The sequence below is a fragment of the Nycticebus coucang genome, chromosome 10 (assembly GCF_027406575.1).
Source record: "Nycticebus coucang isolate mNycCou1 chromosome 10, mNycCou1.pri, whole genome shotgun sequence".
In the NCBI taxonomy this organism is placed as follows: domain Eukaryota; kingdom Metazoa; phylum Chordata; class Mammalia; order Primates; family Lorisidae; genus Nycticebus; species Nycticebus coucang.
Window position 1 is genome coordinate 48869738 of NC_069789.1, and position 20858 is coordinate 48890595.

General features: G+C 38.5%; 1 protein-coding gene across 5 annotated transcripts in view; it reads right to left on the reverse strand.

Moving 5' to 3' along the window:
• Positions 1-20858, reverse strand: part of RPS6KC1 (ribosomal protein S6 kinase C1) — a 207923-nt gene that overhangs the window by 147078 nt on the left and 39987 nt on the right. For 4 of the 5 annotated variants that reach the window (XR_008383087.1, XM_053605714.1, XM_053605715.1 and 1 more), the window contains exon 4: positions 12573-12688. Coding sequence is in view for 2 of the 5 variants with exons in the window: in XM_053605714.1 (XP_053461689.1) it covers positions 12573-12688 (116 nt within the window). In the remaining 3 variants the exon portion in view is untranslated. Of the gene's footprint in view, positions 1-12572; positions 12689-16245; positions 16325-20858 lie in introns of those variants that run through there. The other variant, XM_053605718.1, reaches the window with a different exon arrangement.

Sequence of the window (20858 nt, forward strand, 5' to 3'; positions counted from 1 at the left end):
TTAAAATAACAATTCCTGTGCTCCTTAATATCCTTCCTTCTACCTTCCATTTAACAGTTCTATGCCTCCAAACATTACTACCCAATAGCAACACAAAATATTTACAGACCTCATTTCCTCAGCACAGAGAACTCAATGAATCTTACTTAATCAGAAATCTCCCTGACGGTTTATCTTGAATAAACTTAGTACACACTGGGCGGCACCTATGGCTCGAAGGAGTAGGCCGCTGGCCCCCTATGCTGGAGATGGTGGGTTCAAACCCAGCCCTGGCCAAAAGAAAAACTGCAAAAATCTGAACTTAGTACACAGTAAAAAAAAAAAAAAAAAAATCTCACTTTACATATGCAGCATCTCAAACTTTTTGTTAATGAAAAGTCCACCTAGGTGGATTAACAAATGCTTTCCCCAACAGGCAATGAAAAATTTAGAAAAATATGCCAAAATAACCGCTGATGGCTCTGGAAATAGACAAAAGCAAGCAAATGAAATAGTGGTTACTCATGAAAAACCACAGAACCACAGTTAAGAACTATGCATGTCTGTCATGTTTTCATCTGGGGCTGCTACCATCCCCCATCTCAGTTGGGTTGCCATGGCAATTATATGATGGCAAGTCTTGAAAATGAGCAGATTCACTTCCAGAGGAGGCTGAAATGATTTGTATTGAAGCACAGGAAAAAATCCATCCCAAATGTGGTCAGTAATAGCAGCAATCTCAGGACCAAATGAATGACAAGGACCAGTTAGTTGATTCAGCAAGGCTGAAGCTGAAATCAGCAAAAGACCAGTCATGTAACAGAGAGATCCAGAATACAACACAGCTATGGGGGTCTTAATAAGCTGGCTACTCATCCAATAAGAGAGACCAGAGAGGAAACAAGCTATCCACAACCATCTGGAAAACCATGAGATAGATGGGTGGGCAGACGCAGAGGAAATACAATACAAGAGACCTTGAAAGAAATGAACAGCCAAGGCAACCTTAAAAACTGCTTAGGCTTTGAAAACACATAAAGAATCATCAGCATTAAGTGGGGAAGCATATACTGGCACAGGATTTCAACAACAGCAATGACCAAGCACTGGCTGACCACTAGCTATGCTGATATACAGCTAATCCCTATAAAACCAGCTTAAAAAGAAAATAAAAATTAAAAATTGAGCAAAGAAATCAGCAATCACACACTTCACAGAAACAGACTCCACAGATTTCGTATGGACGAGACAAAATGCTAATTACTAAACACAATGACAAAAAATGACAACAACCTCAAGGAGGAAAAAAAAATTAGGAACTAGAGTTGTTACAATGTATTATCCAAAATGTCCAATTGTCACAAAAAAATTCAGGGCACAAGAAAGCGCTTGATTCATAGACAGGGAAAAGAAAGTAGACAGTAGAATCTAGCTCTGAAGGGACCAAGGTGTTGGACTTAAAGGGCAAAAACTTCAAAACAGCTATTATAAATATGTTCAAATAATCAAAAGAAAACACGATTGATTAATTAAATGAGGCTGGGCACAGGGGCTCATGCCTGTAATTTTAGGACTTTGGGAGGTCAAGGTGGCAGGATCACTTGAGCCCAGGAGTTCACAACCAGCCTGACAACATAATGGGATCAACCCCTTCTCTGCAAAAACACTTAAAAATTGGCCAGGCATGATGGCACATGCCTGTAGGCCATTGGGAAACTGAGGCAGGAAAACTGCTTGAAAACATCACTGCACTCCAGCCTGGGTAACAGGGTGAGAGACACCATAACAAAACAAAACAAAAAAGGACAAGGATGATGACTCATTCACAGAACAGCAAATATAAATAAAAAGAAATAAGAACCAAATGAAGTATTAATTCATAACAGCCAAAAGCAGAGATAACCCAAATATCTATCAACTAAGGAGAAGATAAACAAACAGGGCATGTTTATATCCATTCATTAAAATACTATTCAGCCATTAAAAGGACCTACTGACAATGTGGATGAACCTTAAAAGCATTAACCTTTTCTGATCCTATGTCAGATGAGGTCAGACATAATGACTTTTTTTTGTTTATAAACAAAAACACTATTAATAAAATATCTAAAATAGATAATAAAATCATCAGGTAAGTTCATATTTATGTTTTTCTCTTTACAAGTAATACAGCAAGGACACTTACAAGTAATTACAAGTTATATATCACCTTCTCCCCGCCCCCCGCACCAAAAAATAATAATTAAGTCCTGGAGTGGATGCAGGTAGCATAAAAATTGAATTGGAAAGGTTTAAGCTATGTGAAGAAAGCCAGACGCAAAAGACCACATATGTTATGATTCCATTCACGTGAAATGTCTGGCCAGGCACATTTATAAAAACACAAAGTAGGTGTCAGAGGTTGAAGCAAGTAGAGGAGGAAGAGGTGAGTGTGAATGGATGTGTAATTTTTTTATGGACTGATAAAAATGTACCACAATTAGGCAATGGTGATGGCTGCATAATCTTGTGACCATTCTAAAAACCACTGAATTATATATTTTAAAATGGTAAATTTTATACTTTATTAATTATATCAATTTTTTAAAAGGAAGAGATGGGAATTCTGGAGTTGAAAAGCACAGTAATAAAATTAAAATACTCCAAGGGTGTTCAACAACAGATTTAAGAGGAAAGAATCAATGAACCTGAAAATCAATAAAAACAAAATAATATGAAGATCATGGTGGGGGGTGGGGGGAAGACAGAACATAAACAGAACCAGAGAGAACCATGGGACAATATCAGCATATCATGTAATGAGAGATTTGACAAAAAAATATTAATATATAAATGCAAGGAGATAAATAAACCCTAACTAGGATAAACACAAAGAGAACGTCTTTCACACTGTTAAAAAACAAAGGCAAAAGCATAGCGGCTCACGCCTGTAATCCCAGCACTCTGGAAGGCAGAGGCAGGTGGATTGCTTAAGCTCAACAGCTGAAGACCAGCCTGGGCAAGAGCAAGACCCAGTTTCTAATAAAAAAATTAGCCAGGTGTTATGGAGGAACCTGTAGTCCCAGTTTCTTAGCTGAGCCAAAAAAATCTCTTGAGCTCAAGAGTTTGAGGATACTGTGAGCTATGATACCACAGCACTCTACCCACAGTGACAGAGTGAGACTCTGTATCAAAAAAAAAAAAAAGACAATGGCAAAATTTTGAAAGGAGTAATAGAAAAAGACTTATGCAGTGGAACTATAGTAAAATTGACAGCTGACTTCTTATCAAAAATGATAGAACACAGAAAGCAGTGGAATGATATGTTCAAATTGCTAAAAGAAAAAGTACCCATCAATTATTCAACATATTAAACAAAAATAACTTTTCAGGAATAAAAGAAGTCTTAGGATGGCTTAAGTTTTACAGACTTGTAAATAAAAAAACATTTAAAAAATAGTGAAGGGAAAATTAAAATATTTCCGAAGACTGAGAAAATTTATTGTTAGCAAATATGACTTAACAAATACATACATACACACACACATACAGATATACAGGGAAATCCTCTACATTGAAAGAAAAGGTAATTCAAATTACCTGATAACAACATGGTAATTCAAATCCCCTTCAACAAACAAAGAACACCAAAAAAAGTCAATATGAAGATAAACAGATATTACATAAATGCTTGTTCTGTTTTTTTTACTAACTTTTTTAAAAGACATCAGAATAAATAATAATGATCATAAGGCTGTACTGTTGGGTTTACAAAATTTTTAAGGTAATATATATGATAATAACACAAAGAAGGGGCTCGGCACCTGTAGCTCAGCAGCTAGGGAGCCAACCACATACATGGGAGCTGATGGGTTCAAATCCAGCCTGGGCCTGCCAAACAACAACTACAAACAAAAAATTTTTAAAAAATAACATAAAGAAGAGAGTGTAAATAGTATAAACCTCAAGCAAACTGTCATAAATGAGGATGCTTACTTTAATCCCTAAAGCAACAACAAAGATTATAACTCAAAAAAATACATAAAAAAGGAATCACACTGATAAAATAAAACAATAATATTTAACATAAAAGATGGTATAAAGGAGAAACCAAACAAAAAAAATGAGCCATATAACCAATAGCAAAATGGCAGACATAAATTCAATTATATTGATAATTACTTTACATACAGATGGAAAAAAACAGTAATAAATAAATGAAGATGAACTAAACACTCCCCAAAAACAGCACTTCTAAGACTGGATTTAAAAAAACAAGATCAAACTATATAATGTACTGTAAGAGATTCAATGACACACATAGACTGAAAGGAGAAAATGAAAAGGATACCACATAAATAGTAACTATAACACATCTATGCTAGCTATGCTAAAATTAAACAAAACAGACGTCAAATTGTGGACACAGACATTTCATAAGGCTAAGAAAATCAATTGATCAGAAAGATCTAACCATTAAAAACTTATATGCATATAACAACAGAGTTCTAAAATATATAAAGTAAAAGAACTAAAAGGAAAAATAGAAAATTCATCAGTAATAACTGGAGATGTCAATACCTCAACCTCAGTAATTGATAAAATAATTAGATTGGAAATCAGGAAGGATATTGAAGACCTGAACAACATTATTAACAAATTTGAACTAACATTTATATAAAACCCCATCTGGGGCAGCGCCTGTGGTTCAATGAGTAGGGCGCTGGCCCCATATACCAAGGGCCGCGGGTTCACACCCCTGGCCCTAGTCAAACTGCAACAAAAAAAGTAGCCAGGCATTGTGGCAGGCACCTATCATCCCAGGTACTCCAGATGCTGAGGCAAGAGAATCACCTAAGCCCAAGAGCTGGAGGTTGCTGTGAGCTGTAACACCACAGCACTCTGCCGAGGGTGACAAACTCAGACTCTGTCTCTAAAATAAAACCCATCTGACAACAGAATATGTAGTCTTTTTAGTATACATGGAACATTCTCCAGGATATATTATATGTTAAGGAATAATCAAGTCTCAAGAAATGTAAAAGGTTTGAAATCACACAAAATATGTTCTCTGACCACAAAGAAACCAGCAACAGAAGAAACTTCAGAAAATCCATAAACATGTGAAAATTAATGAATACATTTCTAAATAACCAATGGATCAACAGAGAAATCACAACTCAGAAAATGCATTTAACTGAAGATGAATGAAAACTAAACAATATAAAAATTTACAGGTTAGGCTCAAGCAGTGCTAAGAAGAAAATTATAGCTGTAAGTCACTGTATTAGACAAGAACAGTCTCAAATGAATAAGCTTCTACTTTAAGAAATCAGATAAAGAGGTCGGCGCCTGTGGCTCAAGCGGCTAAGGCACCAGCCACATACACCTGAACTGGCAGGTTCGAATCCAGCCTGGGCCCGCCAAACAACAATGAGGGCTGCAACCAAAAAATAGCTGGGTGTTGTGGCGGGTGCCTGTAGTCCCAGCTACTTAGGAGGTGGAGGCAGGAGGATCACTTGAGCCAGGAATTGGAGGTTGCTGTGAGCTGTGATGCCACAGCACTCTACCAGGGTAACAGCTTGAGGCTCTGTCTCAAAAAAAAAAAAAAAAAAAGAAAGAAAGAAATCAGATAAAGAATTAGATAAAGAGCAAAGTAAACCCAAATGCAAGCAAAAGGGAGGAAATCAGTGCAAAAATCAACTAAAAAGATAGAAAATAGAAAATTTTCAAGGAAAATTAATATTGGTCCTTTAAAAAAGTAAACAGAAATATCAGAGTTTTAGCTAGACTGACCAAGAAAAAAGAAAATAGATAAGACACAAATTACCAAAATAATGGATGAAAGAGGAGACATAACTAATATCCCTACAGAAATCAGAAGCATTATAAGGAAATACTATGAAAAACTTATGTCATTAATACACAATTTATATGAAAATCTTAGAAAGACACAAACTACCAAAGATCACTCAAGAAGAGAAAATCAGAACAGACCTGTAACAAGTAAATAAACTGAATTAGAATTTTAAATATTCCTACAACAAGCTTGGTGCCTGTAGCTCAAGTGGCTAAGGCGCCAGCCACATACATCGGAGCTGGTGGGTTCAAATCCAGCCCGGGCTGGCCAAACAACAATGACAACTACAACAAAAAAATAGCTGGGCGCTGTGGCGGGCGCCTGCAATCCCAGAGTCTTATTTTAAGGTGTGCTCCCAAAGATGCACTAGGTCTTATTTTCAGGGGACGTCTTATCTTTCCTGTAAGTAGGTCTTATTTTCAGAGGATGTCTTATTTTTGGGAAAACAGGGTACTTGGGAGGCTGAAGCAAGAAAATCACTTAAGCCCAAGAGTTGGAGGTTGCTGTGAACTGTGACACCACAGTACTCTACCCAGGGCAACAGCTTGAGACTCTCTCTCAAAAAAAAATAATAAATAAAATAAAATATTCCTACAACAATTCCACTCCTAGGTACATACCTAAGAGAAATGAAAAGATATATCCATACAAAACCCTTATCTACCAGTAATCATAACCAAAAGGGGAACAATCCAAGTGTATACCAACTAATGAATGGATATACAAAATGCAGTATATCCATAACCATCCAAAGAAATATTATACAGCAATAAAAAGGAATCAGGTACTGATGCATGCTAAAATATGAATAAGGAAAGCATAATACTAAGTGAAGAAAACACAACTCAATTCACAATAGCATCACAAGATTAAATTCGTAGTAACACAATTAGTGTAAGAAGCTCCAGGCTTATACCCTGAAAATTACAAAACTTTGCTGAGAGAAATTAAAGAACATCTGAATAAATGGAGAGTCATTTCATGATCATGTTTTAGAAGACAACACTGTTTCTTAAAATGACAAATCTCTCCAAATTCAACTATAGATTTAATATAATTCCAATCATAACTGTATGAGAATTTTTTGTTCGTATGCACAAGATGAAGCTAAAATTTTTTATGGAAACTTGAAGGACTCAAAATTGCCTTAACAATTTTGAAAAAGAATAAAGTGGGCAAATTTACACTACCTGATTTCAAAACTTACAAACCTACAGAAATCAAGACGGTATGGTACTGTCATGAAAAAAGGCACACAGATTAAAAGAACATTATCAATAGTCCAGAAATAAGGGGCAGCACCTGTGGCTCAGTGAGTAGGGCGCCGGCCCCACATACTGAGGGTGGTGAGTTCGAACCTGACACCAGCCAAATTGCAAAAAAAAAAAGTCCAGAAATAAGCTATCATGTTTATAATTTATTTTTAGCAACAATGCCAAAAAAAATTCAATGGCAAAGGATTTGCTTTTCCGTGATGCTAAGACTATTAGATATTCACATGCCAGAAGATTAACTTCACACCACACACAAAAATTAACAGATAACAGACCTAAATGTAAGATTAAAACTTCTGGAAGAAAAAAAAATAGGACTTTTATCCAGAATATATTCAGGACTCTTTCAATTCAATTAAACAAACCCAATTAAAAAGTGGATAGATTTTAACAGATATTTCACCAAAGAAGATACATGAATAAGCACAGGAAAACAGACTCAACATCCTCAGACATTAGGATGAAGTTGTGGAAGAACTGGTATTTTCATACACAGTTGGCTAATATAAGGACACAGTTACTTTGGAAAACAGGAGCTTTCTTGATCTTTTTTTTTTTTTGTAGAGACAGAGTCTCACTTTATGGCCCTCGATAGAGTGCTGTGGCCTCACACAGCTCACAGCAACCTCCAACTCCTGGGCTTAAGCGATTCTCTTGCCTCAGCCTCCCGAGTAGCTGGGACTACAGGTGCCCGCCACAACGCCCGGTGATAGGAGCTTTCTTAAAAACAAACTCTAGGGCAGCGCCTGTGGCTCAGTGAGTAGGGCGCCGGCCCCATATGCCAAGGGTGGCGGGTTCAAACCCAGCCCCGGCCAAACTGCAACAAAAAAATAGCCGGGCGTTGTGGCGGGCGCCTGTAGTCCCAGCTGCTCGGGAGGCTGAGGCAAGAGAATCGCTGAAGCCCAGGAGTTGGAGGTTGCTGTGAGCTGTGTGAGGCCACAGCACTCTACCGAGGGCCATAAAGTGAGACTCTGTCTCTACAAAAAAAATAAATAAATAAAAACAAACTCTAGCCGGGTGTTGTGGCGGGCGCCTGTAGTCCCAGCTGCTCAGGAGGCTGAGGCAAGAGAATCGCGTAAGCCCAAGAGTTAGAGGTTGCTGTGAGCTGTGTGATGCCACGGCACTCTACCGAGGGCGGTACAGTGAGACTCTGTCTGTACAAAAAAAAAACATAAACTCAGCACAAGACCCAGTAATTCCACTCGTCAGGATGTACCCAAGAGAAAAGAAAACACATATCCACAAATATTCACAGCAGCATTTGTCATAAAAGACAAAAATTAGAAACAATCCAAACGCCAAATATCCAATTTATTGATGGATAAATAAAAAGTGGTATAATATGTATAATAAAATGTTACTCGGGTGGCGCCTGTGGCTCAAGGAGTAGGGCGCTGGTCCCATATGCCAGAGGTGGCGGGTTCAAACCCAGCCCCGGCCAAAAACCACAAAAAAAAAAAAATAAAATAAAATAAAATAAAATGTTACTCGGTAATATAAAGGAATGAAATACTGGCACATGATGTAACAAGAATGAAGCTCAAAAACATTATGCTAGGAAGTGAGAAATATCAGAACCAAAGCCCACATATTGCCTTATGCCGTCTATCTGAAATGTCAAGAAAAGGCAAGTCTATGGACAGAAATAGGTGGCTACCCAGTGCTGGGGTAGAAAAGGAGAGCACTAGCAAGTGGACACAGGAAAACGTTGTTTAAGGTAACAGAAATCACGAAAATCAGATGGTGGTGACAGCTGCACAACTCTTTAAAATGTACTGAAAGTCAGTGAATTGCACTTAACAATCAGTAAATTTTAGGGCATGCCAATAAAAATTAAAAATATTAATAGCATGGGGTTGGAAGGTACAGATGAAACAAATATGGCAATATACTGATAATTTCTGAAGCTGAGTGACTGGTAATAGAGGTTGATTACAATATTATTCTACTCTATGTGTTGAGTCTCACTAAGTCGCCCTCAGTAGAGTGCTGTGACATCACAGCTCACAGCAACCTCAAACTCTTAGGCTTAAACGATTCTCTTGCCTCAGCCTCCCAAGTAGCTGGGACTACAGGGGCCCACCACAACACCAGCTATTTTTTTGTTGTAGTTGTAATTGTTGTTTGGCAGGCCCCAGGCCAAGTTTGAACCCGCCAGCCCCAGTGCATGTGGCACCTCAGCCACTGAGCTACAGGCACCAAACCATCTATGTATGTTTAAAAAAAAAAAAAAAATTCAATCTAAGCAAGTGGCTATTTGGTATGGTATCATCAGTGTGCCTACAGAGAAAAATTTAAAAAAAGTGATTTTGTAGCATAACAAGTGATATTGGAGCATAACCTGTGGAAGGTATTTACTACCCAAATACCTTCCCTCACTACCTCTATCCATGAGCAGAACTAGAAAGCTAAGAGTCCTCCAAAAGTAAAGCTAGTCATGTGACCCAGTTCTGGCCAATGAAATCCAAGAAGGGCCATCTCTAGATAGTGTTTCTGGGAAAGCTCTTCAAAAACTAGCTTGTTTAGGGCAGTCCCTGTGGTTCAGTGGGTAGAGTGCCAGCCCCATATACCGAGGGTGGTGGGTTCGAACCCGGCTCCGGACAAACTGCAACAAAAAAATAGCCAGGCATTGTGGCAGGCGCCTGTAGTCCCAGCTACCGGGAGGCTGAGGCAAGAGAATCACCTAAGTCTAGGAGCTGGAGGTTGCTGTAAGCTATGATGTCATGGCACTCTACCGAGGAGGATAAAGTGAGACTCTGTCTCTAAAAAAAAAAAACTGGCATATTTCTTTTAGCCCTTTCCTTTTCACACACAAACTCAGAAATTTAGCACCTTGGTAAAATTATTGGGTTCTGTACCAACCTGGGACTATGCTCCTTTGCTCATATTTCTTATTTTATGAAACAAATCCATTTTTTCTTTAAGCTAATATGGTGAATCGTTTTGTTTAGTTTTTTGCAGCTAAATAACTCCCATAGAACATATTTTCTTATCTCTACTTTTGTGACATTCTGACATTCCCAAATCAGTATCCTGCCCAGCACAGTCCTGAAGCTAGTTCCAAGATACTTTTCAAGATTAGTTTGACTTCTCTTAAACTGTCCAATCTTTTACAACCCTAAAAATGAGGGTTGTAAAAATGAATGTCTCATTTCACGAAGTCTAAAATCAACAGGAATTCATGGATCCAGGAAAAACAGAATAAACAGGTAACTATTATTTAAATTATTTAAGGTACAATCTGACTCCCATAATCCGTACACTAAGTTGTTTTAGCCCCCTGACACGTTAATGCGCATGACTGCTTTTCATAATTTCCATATAGTAATATCCTTCTTGCTTAATAATAATGCCTCTTTCTGTAAGCACAGACTTCCTGCCACATAGAAACAACTATAACAGAGAACAGCAAAGAGCTAAATACTCTTATCAATTTGACCTGTCCTAACAATCTGTATTAAGTTATAAGCAGAACCCAAATTTATGATCTCTCAGTCTAAGTTTGCACAGTAATGGAAAAATGAAGCAACTAGGTCAGCCATCAGGAATCTTATGTTATGATGAGCTTTTCTATTACTATTTTTATTTCTATTACTATAAGTCATAAGTCTGCAGTGTCTTTCAAAAGATCAACTTACATCAATAAATTAAAACAAACCATAAAAATAAATACCTTGTGGAGGAGACCCACAGGATCAAGGAAATTAAATATCCCACCACTCATATATTTTGCTGCTTACATATTCTAAGAAAATTTATACAAATGGGCAGATTTTAGTTAAAGAAGAAAAAAATTATGGCATAATTACGTAGTTTTTTTTCTAAAAGGCTAATTAGGTACAAGAAAAATGTGGTGCAGATAGGCACAGTGGTTCACGCCTGTAATCCTAGCACTCTGGGAGGCCAAAGCAGTTGGGTCACTTGAACTCAGGAGTTCTAGACAAGCCTGAGCTAGAGCAAGACCCTGTCTCTACTAAAAATAGAAAAACTAGCCGCGGGCATTGTGGCAGGTGCCTATAGTCCCAGCTACCTGGGAGGCTATAGCAAGAAGATTGCTTGAGCCCACGGGTTTGAAGTTGCTGTGAGCTAAGACTCCACAGCACTGTACCCAGCGCAACAAAGTGAGACTCTGTCTCAAAAAAAAAAAAAAAAGAAAGAAAGAAAAGAAAAGTGAGAAGAAAAATGTGGTAAAGACCATGACACCAACTGACAACTTGCACAGCTTCAGTTCAAATAAGTTAGAAAACTATTAATATAAATTGTAAAGGAATTAGAAGAAAACTAAAAACACTAATACCCAGTGATCTCAGGTACTATAAATTGAACTGACTGGCCTGTTCTCTAAAACTGTGCAGTGACCATTTTTTGTTATATATTTAAACAACTCAATATAATTATAACAAATTTAATATGAATATAAACTGTTTATATTCCAAAGGGAAATATACCACCAAAAGACACCTCAAAGAATGAAGATAACTGCTGGAATTTCATGATACGTAATAATGCTTTTTTTTTTGAAACAGAGTCTCACTTTCTTCCCCCAGTAGAGTGCTATGGCATCACAGCTCACAGCAACCTCAAACCCTTGGGCAGATGGGTGGGGTGGTCCACACCTGTAATCCCAGAACTCTGGGAGGCCAAGGCAGGTGGATTATCTGAGCTCACGAGTTTAAGACCAACCTGTAAGAATGAGACCCTGGCTCTAAAAGCAGCCAGGCGTTGTGAATGGCACCTGTAATCCCAGCTACTTGGGCGGCTGAGGCAAGAGAATCGTTTAAGTCCATGGGTTGAGGGTTGCTGTGAGCTATGACACCACGGTACTCTACCAAGGGCAACAAAGTGAGACTCTATCTTAAAAAAGGAAAAAAAAAAAAAAAACCTCTTGGGCTCAAGTGATCCTCTTGCCTCAGCCTCCCAAGTAGCTGGGAATATAGGCGCCTGCCATAGTGCCAGGCTATTGTTTTGGAGAGGGGTCTAGTTGGTCTTGAACTCATGAGCTCAAGCAATCCACCCACCTCGGCCTCCCAGAGTACTGGGATTATAGGCATGAGCCACCACAAGGGCATCTAATATTTCTTAAATCTATTGCAATTACAATAGAGTGAATTAGATCATCTCTAAGCTCTTTATAATAATATTTTTAAAATCTATGAGTCAAAAATACTCTGGAGGCTGAGGCAGAAGGACTGCTTGCACCCAAGAATTCCTGGCTGTAGTGTACAATGATTGCACCTGACAAAGTAAGACTCTGTCTCAAAAAAAAAAAACAAAAAGAAAAAACACATTTCTACACTAAAAACAGAAGACAGTCCATAGACATTGTTATCTAGCTATTACTTTCTACTTTAGTGAATGACATTTTCTATTTCACTTACCACAAAGTAGAAAATGAAAATATTTAATAATACTTTAATATTATTTATTAATTTCATATTAATATTATTTACTAATTATTATAGTATTTAATAATTTCAAACCTTGAAAAAATCTTCAAGCTGTTTACTGTTGTAAAGAGCAGGAATATTGGCAGAGAACTGCAGCAGGTCTTCAGCACACTGTCTTCTCTCTTCAATAACAGCTTCATCAAATCGCCCTAGAGTTAAATAAGAACCAGCACTTAAGGAAAGAATGATCGAACACTGATATTATGACAGTTCACATCCACAGATTAGAAAACAGCAACATGCCTGCTGCTGCCTATTTGCTGTACTTTTATGAAAACTTCTAAAGTCAAATCTAGTCTCTACAATTAGAATCAGCAGTACTCTCACTAGAAAACAATATGTTTCTGATAAAACAAGAAGCAGAGGTGGCAACTGATAAATAAATGGTGCATTCATAATCTAGGACCTGTCAATGTAAGAAACCTTCAGTTTTAGAAGCTCGTGATTTGAAACCAAATTTGAAAAGAGAATTTTAAAGAACTCAAATGGTTTTCTATGGTAATTTAATACTATAATTACTCACATAATTTTCCCTTTTTTACTCTTTTTGAGTTATAAAGGGGCAGAAGAGAGGAAATTATGAGAACATCTGTATTATCAGTGGGGTCAAAGACCTCAGCTTGAAGCAAAAAGCTTTTATGCTAAACTCCACGTGTGATGCTGTCAGCGTACATGACAGCACACTTGTGAGAAAAAGAAAACACACCCAGCACCAGATAGTTCTGCTTTATAGGGTGATCGAAAGGTGATTTTCATAGAATTTTTTAAATGATATACACAATTTGAATGCTGATAAGACATTTTCAAATATGATCATTTTGTACTACTCTTGGATTACACAACCAGTTGGCATTTATCACATGTCATGTAGCACGCTAATTGCTATATAGGTTCAAAAAAATACAGAATCAAAAGAGTAGCATCATCACATACTTAAACATTTTAAGGGTTTGTAGAGTGTTAACAGAAAGCCAACGCACAAAAGATCCCTAGTTATATAACCCAAGTCAAGAATTTGAAACTAAACCATTAAAATACTCCACTCAGTGTGTCTCATGCTCATGATGAGTGTATTTCATGATAACTAAAAGAAGTTTTGGCTTCAGACCTGGGTTCTATCATTCACGAGCTGTAAAATCTCAGGCACATTATTTCCTCCTTTGTAAAATGGAGAGACTCGATCATGTCTAACACTTGATATAGTTCCACGCAAGACACATGGTGTCCTAACTAGCATGCAAAATATGTGTAAATGAACAATGAAAACTTAGATGCCCTTGTGGTGGCTCACACCTATAATCCTAGCACTCTGGGAGGCTGAGGTGGATGGATTGCTTGAGCTCAGGAGTTCAATACCAGCCTGAGCAACAGCAAGATCCTGTCTTTAGAAAATAGCCAGGCATTGTGACAACTGCCTGTAGTTCCAGCTACTTGGGAGGCTGAGGCAAAAGGATTGCTTGTATCCAAGAGTTTGAGGTTGTTGTGAAACAACAAGACTTTACAACACTCTACCCACGGCAATAATGTGAGACTATCTCAAAAAGAAAAAAACAAAGACAAATTAGAAAATCTTCCCCCCCTCCCCCCAAAAGAAGTGTCATACTATGGAACATTCTAACAGCAGATCTTAACAGTGGGTTCACATACAGCCCTGTAGGCTACAATTCACGGATGGGTTCCAGAAACATCAATCCTACAGAACTGTAAGACAGCTACATTTTCCTATGATTTTCAGCATCCTCAAAGAGCCCAGGGCTCAGTATAGGTTAGTAGCAGGCAAGTGGCAGTCAATTAGAGGACTCCAAACATCCAAGATACTGCTTTATTTACTATGGAATAGGTTGTCAGTTACTATCCAAATATCTGTTTGTGCTTTCTCCCCCCTTTTCAATTGGGCACAAGGCAGCTCTGCAGTTTAGGTGCAGACATGAACTAAATTCTAGCAAATAAAATCTAAACAAAAGTTACACTGTAACTTTCCAGAAATCTCTTTAAAATACAGCTGAGGCTGGGTGCCATACACCTGAAATCCCAGCAATTTTGGAGACAATGAATTGAAAACCAGTGGGCAACATAGTGACGTCTTGTCTCTACAAAAAAAAAATTTTTTTAATGCAGCCAAGGGAGGCCAGGCACAGCAGCTCACACCTATAATCCTCGCACTCTGGGAAACCAAGGAGGGTGGCCTGCCTGAGCTCAGGAGTTCAAGACCAGTCTGAGTCAGAGTGAGCTCTCGTCTTAAAATTAGCAGGGCATTGTGGCGGGTACCTGTAGTCTCAACTACTTGGGAGGATGAGGCAAGAGGACTGCTTGAGCCCAAGCGTTTGAGGTTGCTGTGAGCTATGATACCTCAGCCCTCTACCAAGGGGGACACAGTGAAATTCTGTCTCAAAAAAATAAAAATAAAAACTTAGCCAAGAGTGATGACATTCACTTGTAATACCAGCTACTTGGGCGGGAAACAGAAGGACTGCTTGAGCCCAAGAGTTTGAGACTACAGTGAACTATGACTAGGCCACTATGCTCCAGCCTGGGCAGCAGAGAAAAACTCTGCATCTAAAAAGAAAAAACACAGTAGATATGTACCCTCTCTTTCCTTTTCTTCTTCATCCCTTTCACCCTTCAGGAAGAAGAATGAGGGTGGCGCCTGTGGCTCAGTCGGTAGGGCGCCGGCCCCATATACCAAGGGTGGCGAGTTCAAGCCCAGCCCCGGCCAAACTGCAACCTAAAAATAGCTGGGCGTTGTGGCGGGCGCCTGTGGTCCCAGCTACTTGGGAGGCTGAGGCAAGAGAATCGACTAAGCCCAGGAGTTGGAGGTTGCTGTGAGCTGTGTGAGGCCACAGCACTCTACCGAGGGCCATACAGTGAGACTCTGTCTCTACAAAAAAAAAAAAAAAAAAGGAAGAATAATGAAGTAGAAGGCTAAAAATGACAAAAACTGAGCATAGTGGTAGATACCTGGAGTTCCAGTTACTGGGGAAGTTGAGGTGAAAGGTTTGAGCCCAGCAGTTCAAGGCAAGCTGGGGTAACATATCAAGACCCTCTTTTTTTTTTTTTTTTGGAGTTTTTGGCCAGGACTGGATTTGAACCCACCACCTCCGGTATATGGGGCCAGCAACCTACTCCTTTGAGGCACAGGTGCTGCCCTCAAGACCTTCTCTTAAAAAAAAAAAAAAAAAAATGGCACAGCCACAAAGCAGCAGCTTGGCTTCCTATTCACTATGCAGCTGCTATGCCTTAGGCTGCTTCCAGATCTTCTGCTATATGGAAGAAATTGACTTCTTTTTTTTTTTGAGACAGCGTTTCACTATGTTGCCCTCAGTAGAGTGCCGTAGTGTCACAGCTCACAGCAACCTCAAACTCTTGGGCTTAAGAAATTCTCTTGCCTCAGCCTCCCAAGTAGCTGTGACTACCAGCACCTACCCAATACCCAGCTATTTTTTTGTTGCAATTGTCATTGTTGTTTAGCTGGCCCAGGCCGGGTTCGAATCCACCAGCCCCGGTGTATGTGGCTGTCACCATAACCACTGTGCTACGGGTACCAAGCCTGACTTCTATCTTATATTAAGTTTTGTCACAAGTAACCAAACCTAATATAATCCATTATGCTTCATCTGTTTTTCTATTACTTCTCAGTTCATATACAACAATTATATTAAACTCAATTCTCCCAATGACAATAACACATCTGACACTACTAACTTACCTACCAATGTTATCTGGAAACAAACTTCTAAGAACCCCAATAAATAGAGCAAATTATCTGGCCTGAAAACAATCTAAATTATTCAATCACTGGAAAAATCCAAGACCAAACAGGATAAATGCTCATTTCTTCTTTTGCCTAAACAAGAAAGCAAGAATCGTGCTTATTAATACAGTCTACATATTTATCATTAAAATAAAAGTAAATTCTAGGATCTGTGAATTAACATTTGTAATTTTGTAAACATCTATCTTACAACAGAAACCCAGAATGTACACATTATTTTATGCTCCAACCCATACCACCAACTTATAAAATATTTAAATGCATTAACTACTTGCTGAGAAATTTCAATGGAAGACCTCTTAAAATTTAGTGATATCCTAAAAAGATCTTATTTCTACCTAGACACACACAAAAAATGGGGGCTTTAACCCTAGTGTGATTCACCCCACAGTAGATTAAAAAGCTTAAGAAATGAAATAAGGGTGGCGCCTGTGGCTCAGTGAGTAGGGCGCCGGCCCCACATACCGAGGGTGCTAGGTTCAAACCCAGCCCCGGCCAAACTGCAACAACAACAACAAAAAAAAAATAGCCAGGCGTTGTGGCGGGTGCCGGTGGTCCCAGCTGCTCGGGAGGCTGAGGCAAGAGAATCACATAAGCCCAAGAGCTGGAAGTTGCTATGAGCCGTGTGACGCCACAGCACTCTACCGAGGGCAGTAAAGTGAGACTCTGTCTCTACAAAAAAAAAAAAAAAATGAAATAAACACATCAAAAGTATGTATTGTACTTCTATGCATTTCTATCCTACCTACTAACCTTGGAAAGCAGAAATGAATTAGGACATTTTTTTCAGAGTTGAGTGCATCTAAAAATAAAGGCTTATGCATTAAAAGCTTCAATTACTTTGACCTCTATCATCGGGACACATACAATGAAGGAACATACTTTTTTTTTTTTAATATTTCATAGTAGGGTGGCGCCTGTGGTCAGTGGGTAGGGCGCCAGCCCCATATACGGAGGGTGGCAGATTCAAACCCGGCCCTGGCCAAACTGCAACAAAAAAACAGCCAGGCGTTATGGCGGCCACCTGTAGTCCCAGCTACTCGGGAGGCTGAGGCAGGAGAATCGCCTAAGCTCCAGGAGTTGGAGGTTGCTGTGAGCTGTGTGACAACATGGCACTCTACTGAGGGTGATAAAGTGAAACTCTGTCTCTACAAAAAATATTTCATAGTAACAACAAAAATAGTATTGGTAGCATAAGCAAAAAAAAAATGCAGATGCCCTCTACATTTCAGAAAGACCACCTAATTTAAAAAAAATTTTTTTAAAGAGTAGCAAGACTCCAAATAAGGTAATCATTCTTTATTTCCTCAAGGTCACAGAGCAGTTTAGCTAGGGGAAATCCCAGATCTTTAAGTGTGTAGGATAATATTTAGAAATAAACATATCCTGGGGCGGTGCCTGTGGCTCAAGGAGTAGGACACCAGTCCCATATGCTGGAGGTGGCGGGTTCAAACCTAACCCCGGCCAAAAACCACAAAAAAAAAAAGAAAGAAAGAAACATATCCTACATCAAGCACACAAAGTGAATTCAGTGTGAGTTTAAAATGACTTGCTTTTCTTCCAGAAGTTTAAGAAACTTGGACCCCCCTGGGTTACACGCAGAGTTAGGCTTTTTTGGAGTTGTAAAATTCCTTAGGCCTTTTCTCTGAAGCTGTACAACCCGTGAAGTCTGAGATCAAAGGGCATGCCGCCCTTCCTCAGAGATATGGGCCAGAGGGTTGACTTATGTTTACAACATATTGTCAGAGGTCTATAGGTGCTCTGCCCTGAGGAGAAGACACAGTCATTACCTCATACTGAGTAAACTGAGTGAATGCTTAAAAATATTTTTCCATTAACTCTGTTCCCCTTATTTATTTTCTTCTTTATGATTTTGTTTACCTACCTGCCCAGAAATTAGTCAGTGTTTAGAAGAAGATGTTTACTGCAAAAGTGATTGTGTTAATGTGGTAACAGGATATTTCCTTTTTAGCTGATCTCAGATAGATAAATTGAGGTAATGGTGAAAATAACAGATAATAGATTAAGTGTTTACGTGACTAGAAGAGTATAAATTCAAAACCTGGAATAAAGTTTTTCACTACATGCCAAAAAAAAAGAGTAGCAAGACTCTACAGTCATCCTAACAGTAGACAACACCCCTGTGGCTAGTCTCTAGTTGTTTATCCTTAAATATAATCAAAATTCCACTTGAAAGCCTGTAACAACATGAGAAATCATAATCAGGTGCTTCTTTGCAGCTTTGAATTTTCATTCACAGTGCCAATGTTTATTTTCCTGTGAACAGAGTAGAAAAATTACAGGTAAAGATAGAAAATGAAAAACAAATTATTTCTTAGGTTTACATGGCTGACTCTCTTATTAGGGGGCTAGCACATCTAGTGACTTTAAGGTGAAGCCAGTGCTCACTGGCCACTCCCAAAATCCTAGGGTCCTTAAGAATTATGCTAAATCTACCCTGCCTGTGCTCTATAAATGGAACAACAAAGCCTGGATGACAGCATGATTAACTATTTTAAGCCTACTGTTGAGACCTACCCTTCAGAAAAACAGATTCCTTTCAAAATATTACTGCTCACTGATAATATACCTAGTCACCAAAGACATCTGATGGAGATGTATAAGAAGATAAAACGGGCTCACAGTGCCTGTAGCTCAGTGGTTACAGCACCAGCCGCAAGTACCGGAGGCTGGTGGGTTCGAACATGGCCTAGGCCTGCTAAACCACAATAACCACCACAACAAAAAAATAGTTGGGCGCTATGGGGGCACCTGTAGTCCCAGCTACTTGGGAGGCTGAGGCAAGAGAATAGCTGAAGCCCAAGAGTTGGAGGTTGCCATGAGCTGTGATGCCACAGCTCTCTACTGAGGGCGACATAGTGAAACTCTGTCTAAAAAAAAAAAAGCTGAATGTTGTGTTCATGCCTGCTAACATGACATCCATTCTGCAGCCCATGGATTAAGGAATAATTTTGACTTCTAAGTCTTCTCATTTAAGAAATACATTCCATCATGCTATAGCTGTCATAGATACTGATTCCTTTGGTAGATACAAATAAAGTAAATTGAAAACCTTCTGAAAAGGATTCACCACCCTATATGCTATTAAGGACATTCATGATTCACAGAAGGAGATCAAAGCATCAGCATTAACAGGAATTCAAATAAGTTGATTCCAACACTCATGAATGACTTTGAGGGTTTCAAGACTTCAGTGAAGGAAGCAACTGTAGATGTGGTAGAAACAGCAAGAGATTTAAAACTACAAGTAGACTTTGAGAAGAAGTGACTGAATTGCTGCAATCTCATCACCAAACATAAACAGATGAGGAGCTGCTCGTCTGTGGTTTCTTGAGATGGAATCTGCTCTTGGTGAAGATGCTGTGAACATTGTTGAAATGACAAAAAGGATTCAGAAAAAAATCTGTTTCTAAAAAATAAAAAGTCAAAGACAAAGAGAAAATTCTAAAAACAATAGAAGAAAAGCAGTTAGTCACTTTTAAGGGAAACCCCCATCAAACTAACAATGGATTTCTCAGCAGAAAACTTGCTGGATGATACAAAATACTGAAAGAACTACCAACCAGAATACTATGCCCAGGAAATTTACCCTTCATTAATAAAGGAGAAATAAAGTCTTTCCCAGACAAGGCACTAGGCCAGCCCTACCAGAAATGCACAGAGGGTTCTACTCCAAAAATGAAAGGACAATATCTACCATCATTAAAACGTGAAAAAGTGCTTAAGCCCAGGAGTTGGAGGTTGCAGTAAGCTGTGAAGCCTCGGCACTCTACCAAGGGTGATAAAGTGAGACTGTTTCTCTAAAAATAATAAATAAATAAATAAAAACATTTTGGGCGGTGCCTGTGGCTCAAAGGAGTAGGGTGCCGGCCCCATATACCAGAGGTGGCAGGTTCAAACCCACCCCCGGTCAAAAACTGCAAAAAAAAAAAAAACATGAAAAAAGTTTAAAATCCACCAGTACAGCAAACAAAAATAAGGAAAAGACTCAAATGTTACCACTGCAGAAAACCACCAAACCACACAACAAACAATAGAGAAAAAAAGGAAAAAAAGATAAATATAATAATCAGAACTCAATAAAATGACAGGAATAAACCCTTGCATGTCAGTAATAATGAATGTAAATGTAATGAACTTTTCACTTTTAAGATTTAAACTTACCACAAGAATTTACAAAAAAAACCATAACCTAACTACATAGTGCCTACTAAAAAAATCATCTCACCTATAAAGACACATATAAACTGAAAGTTAAAGGGATGGGAAAAGATAGTTCATTCAAACAGAAACAAGAAGCAAGTAGGAATAGCTACATGTATATCAGATAAAACAGGCTTTAAGTCAAAATCAGTAATAAGGGACAAAGATTGCTATTTTATAATGATAAAGGTATCAACTCAGCAAGAAGATGTAATAATTCTAAACACATACATACTCAACATTGGAGCATTAAGATATACATAACAATAGTATTAGATCACAATACAAGTAAGAGTTGGGGATTTCAACATAGCCCTCAAAAC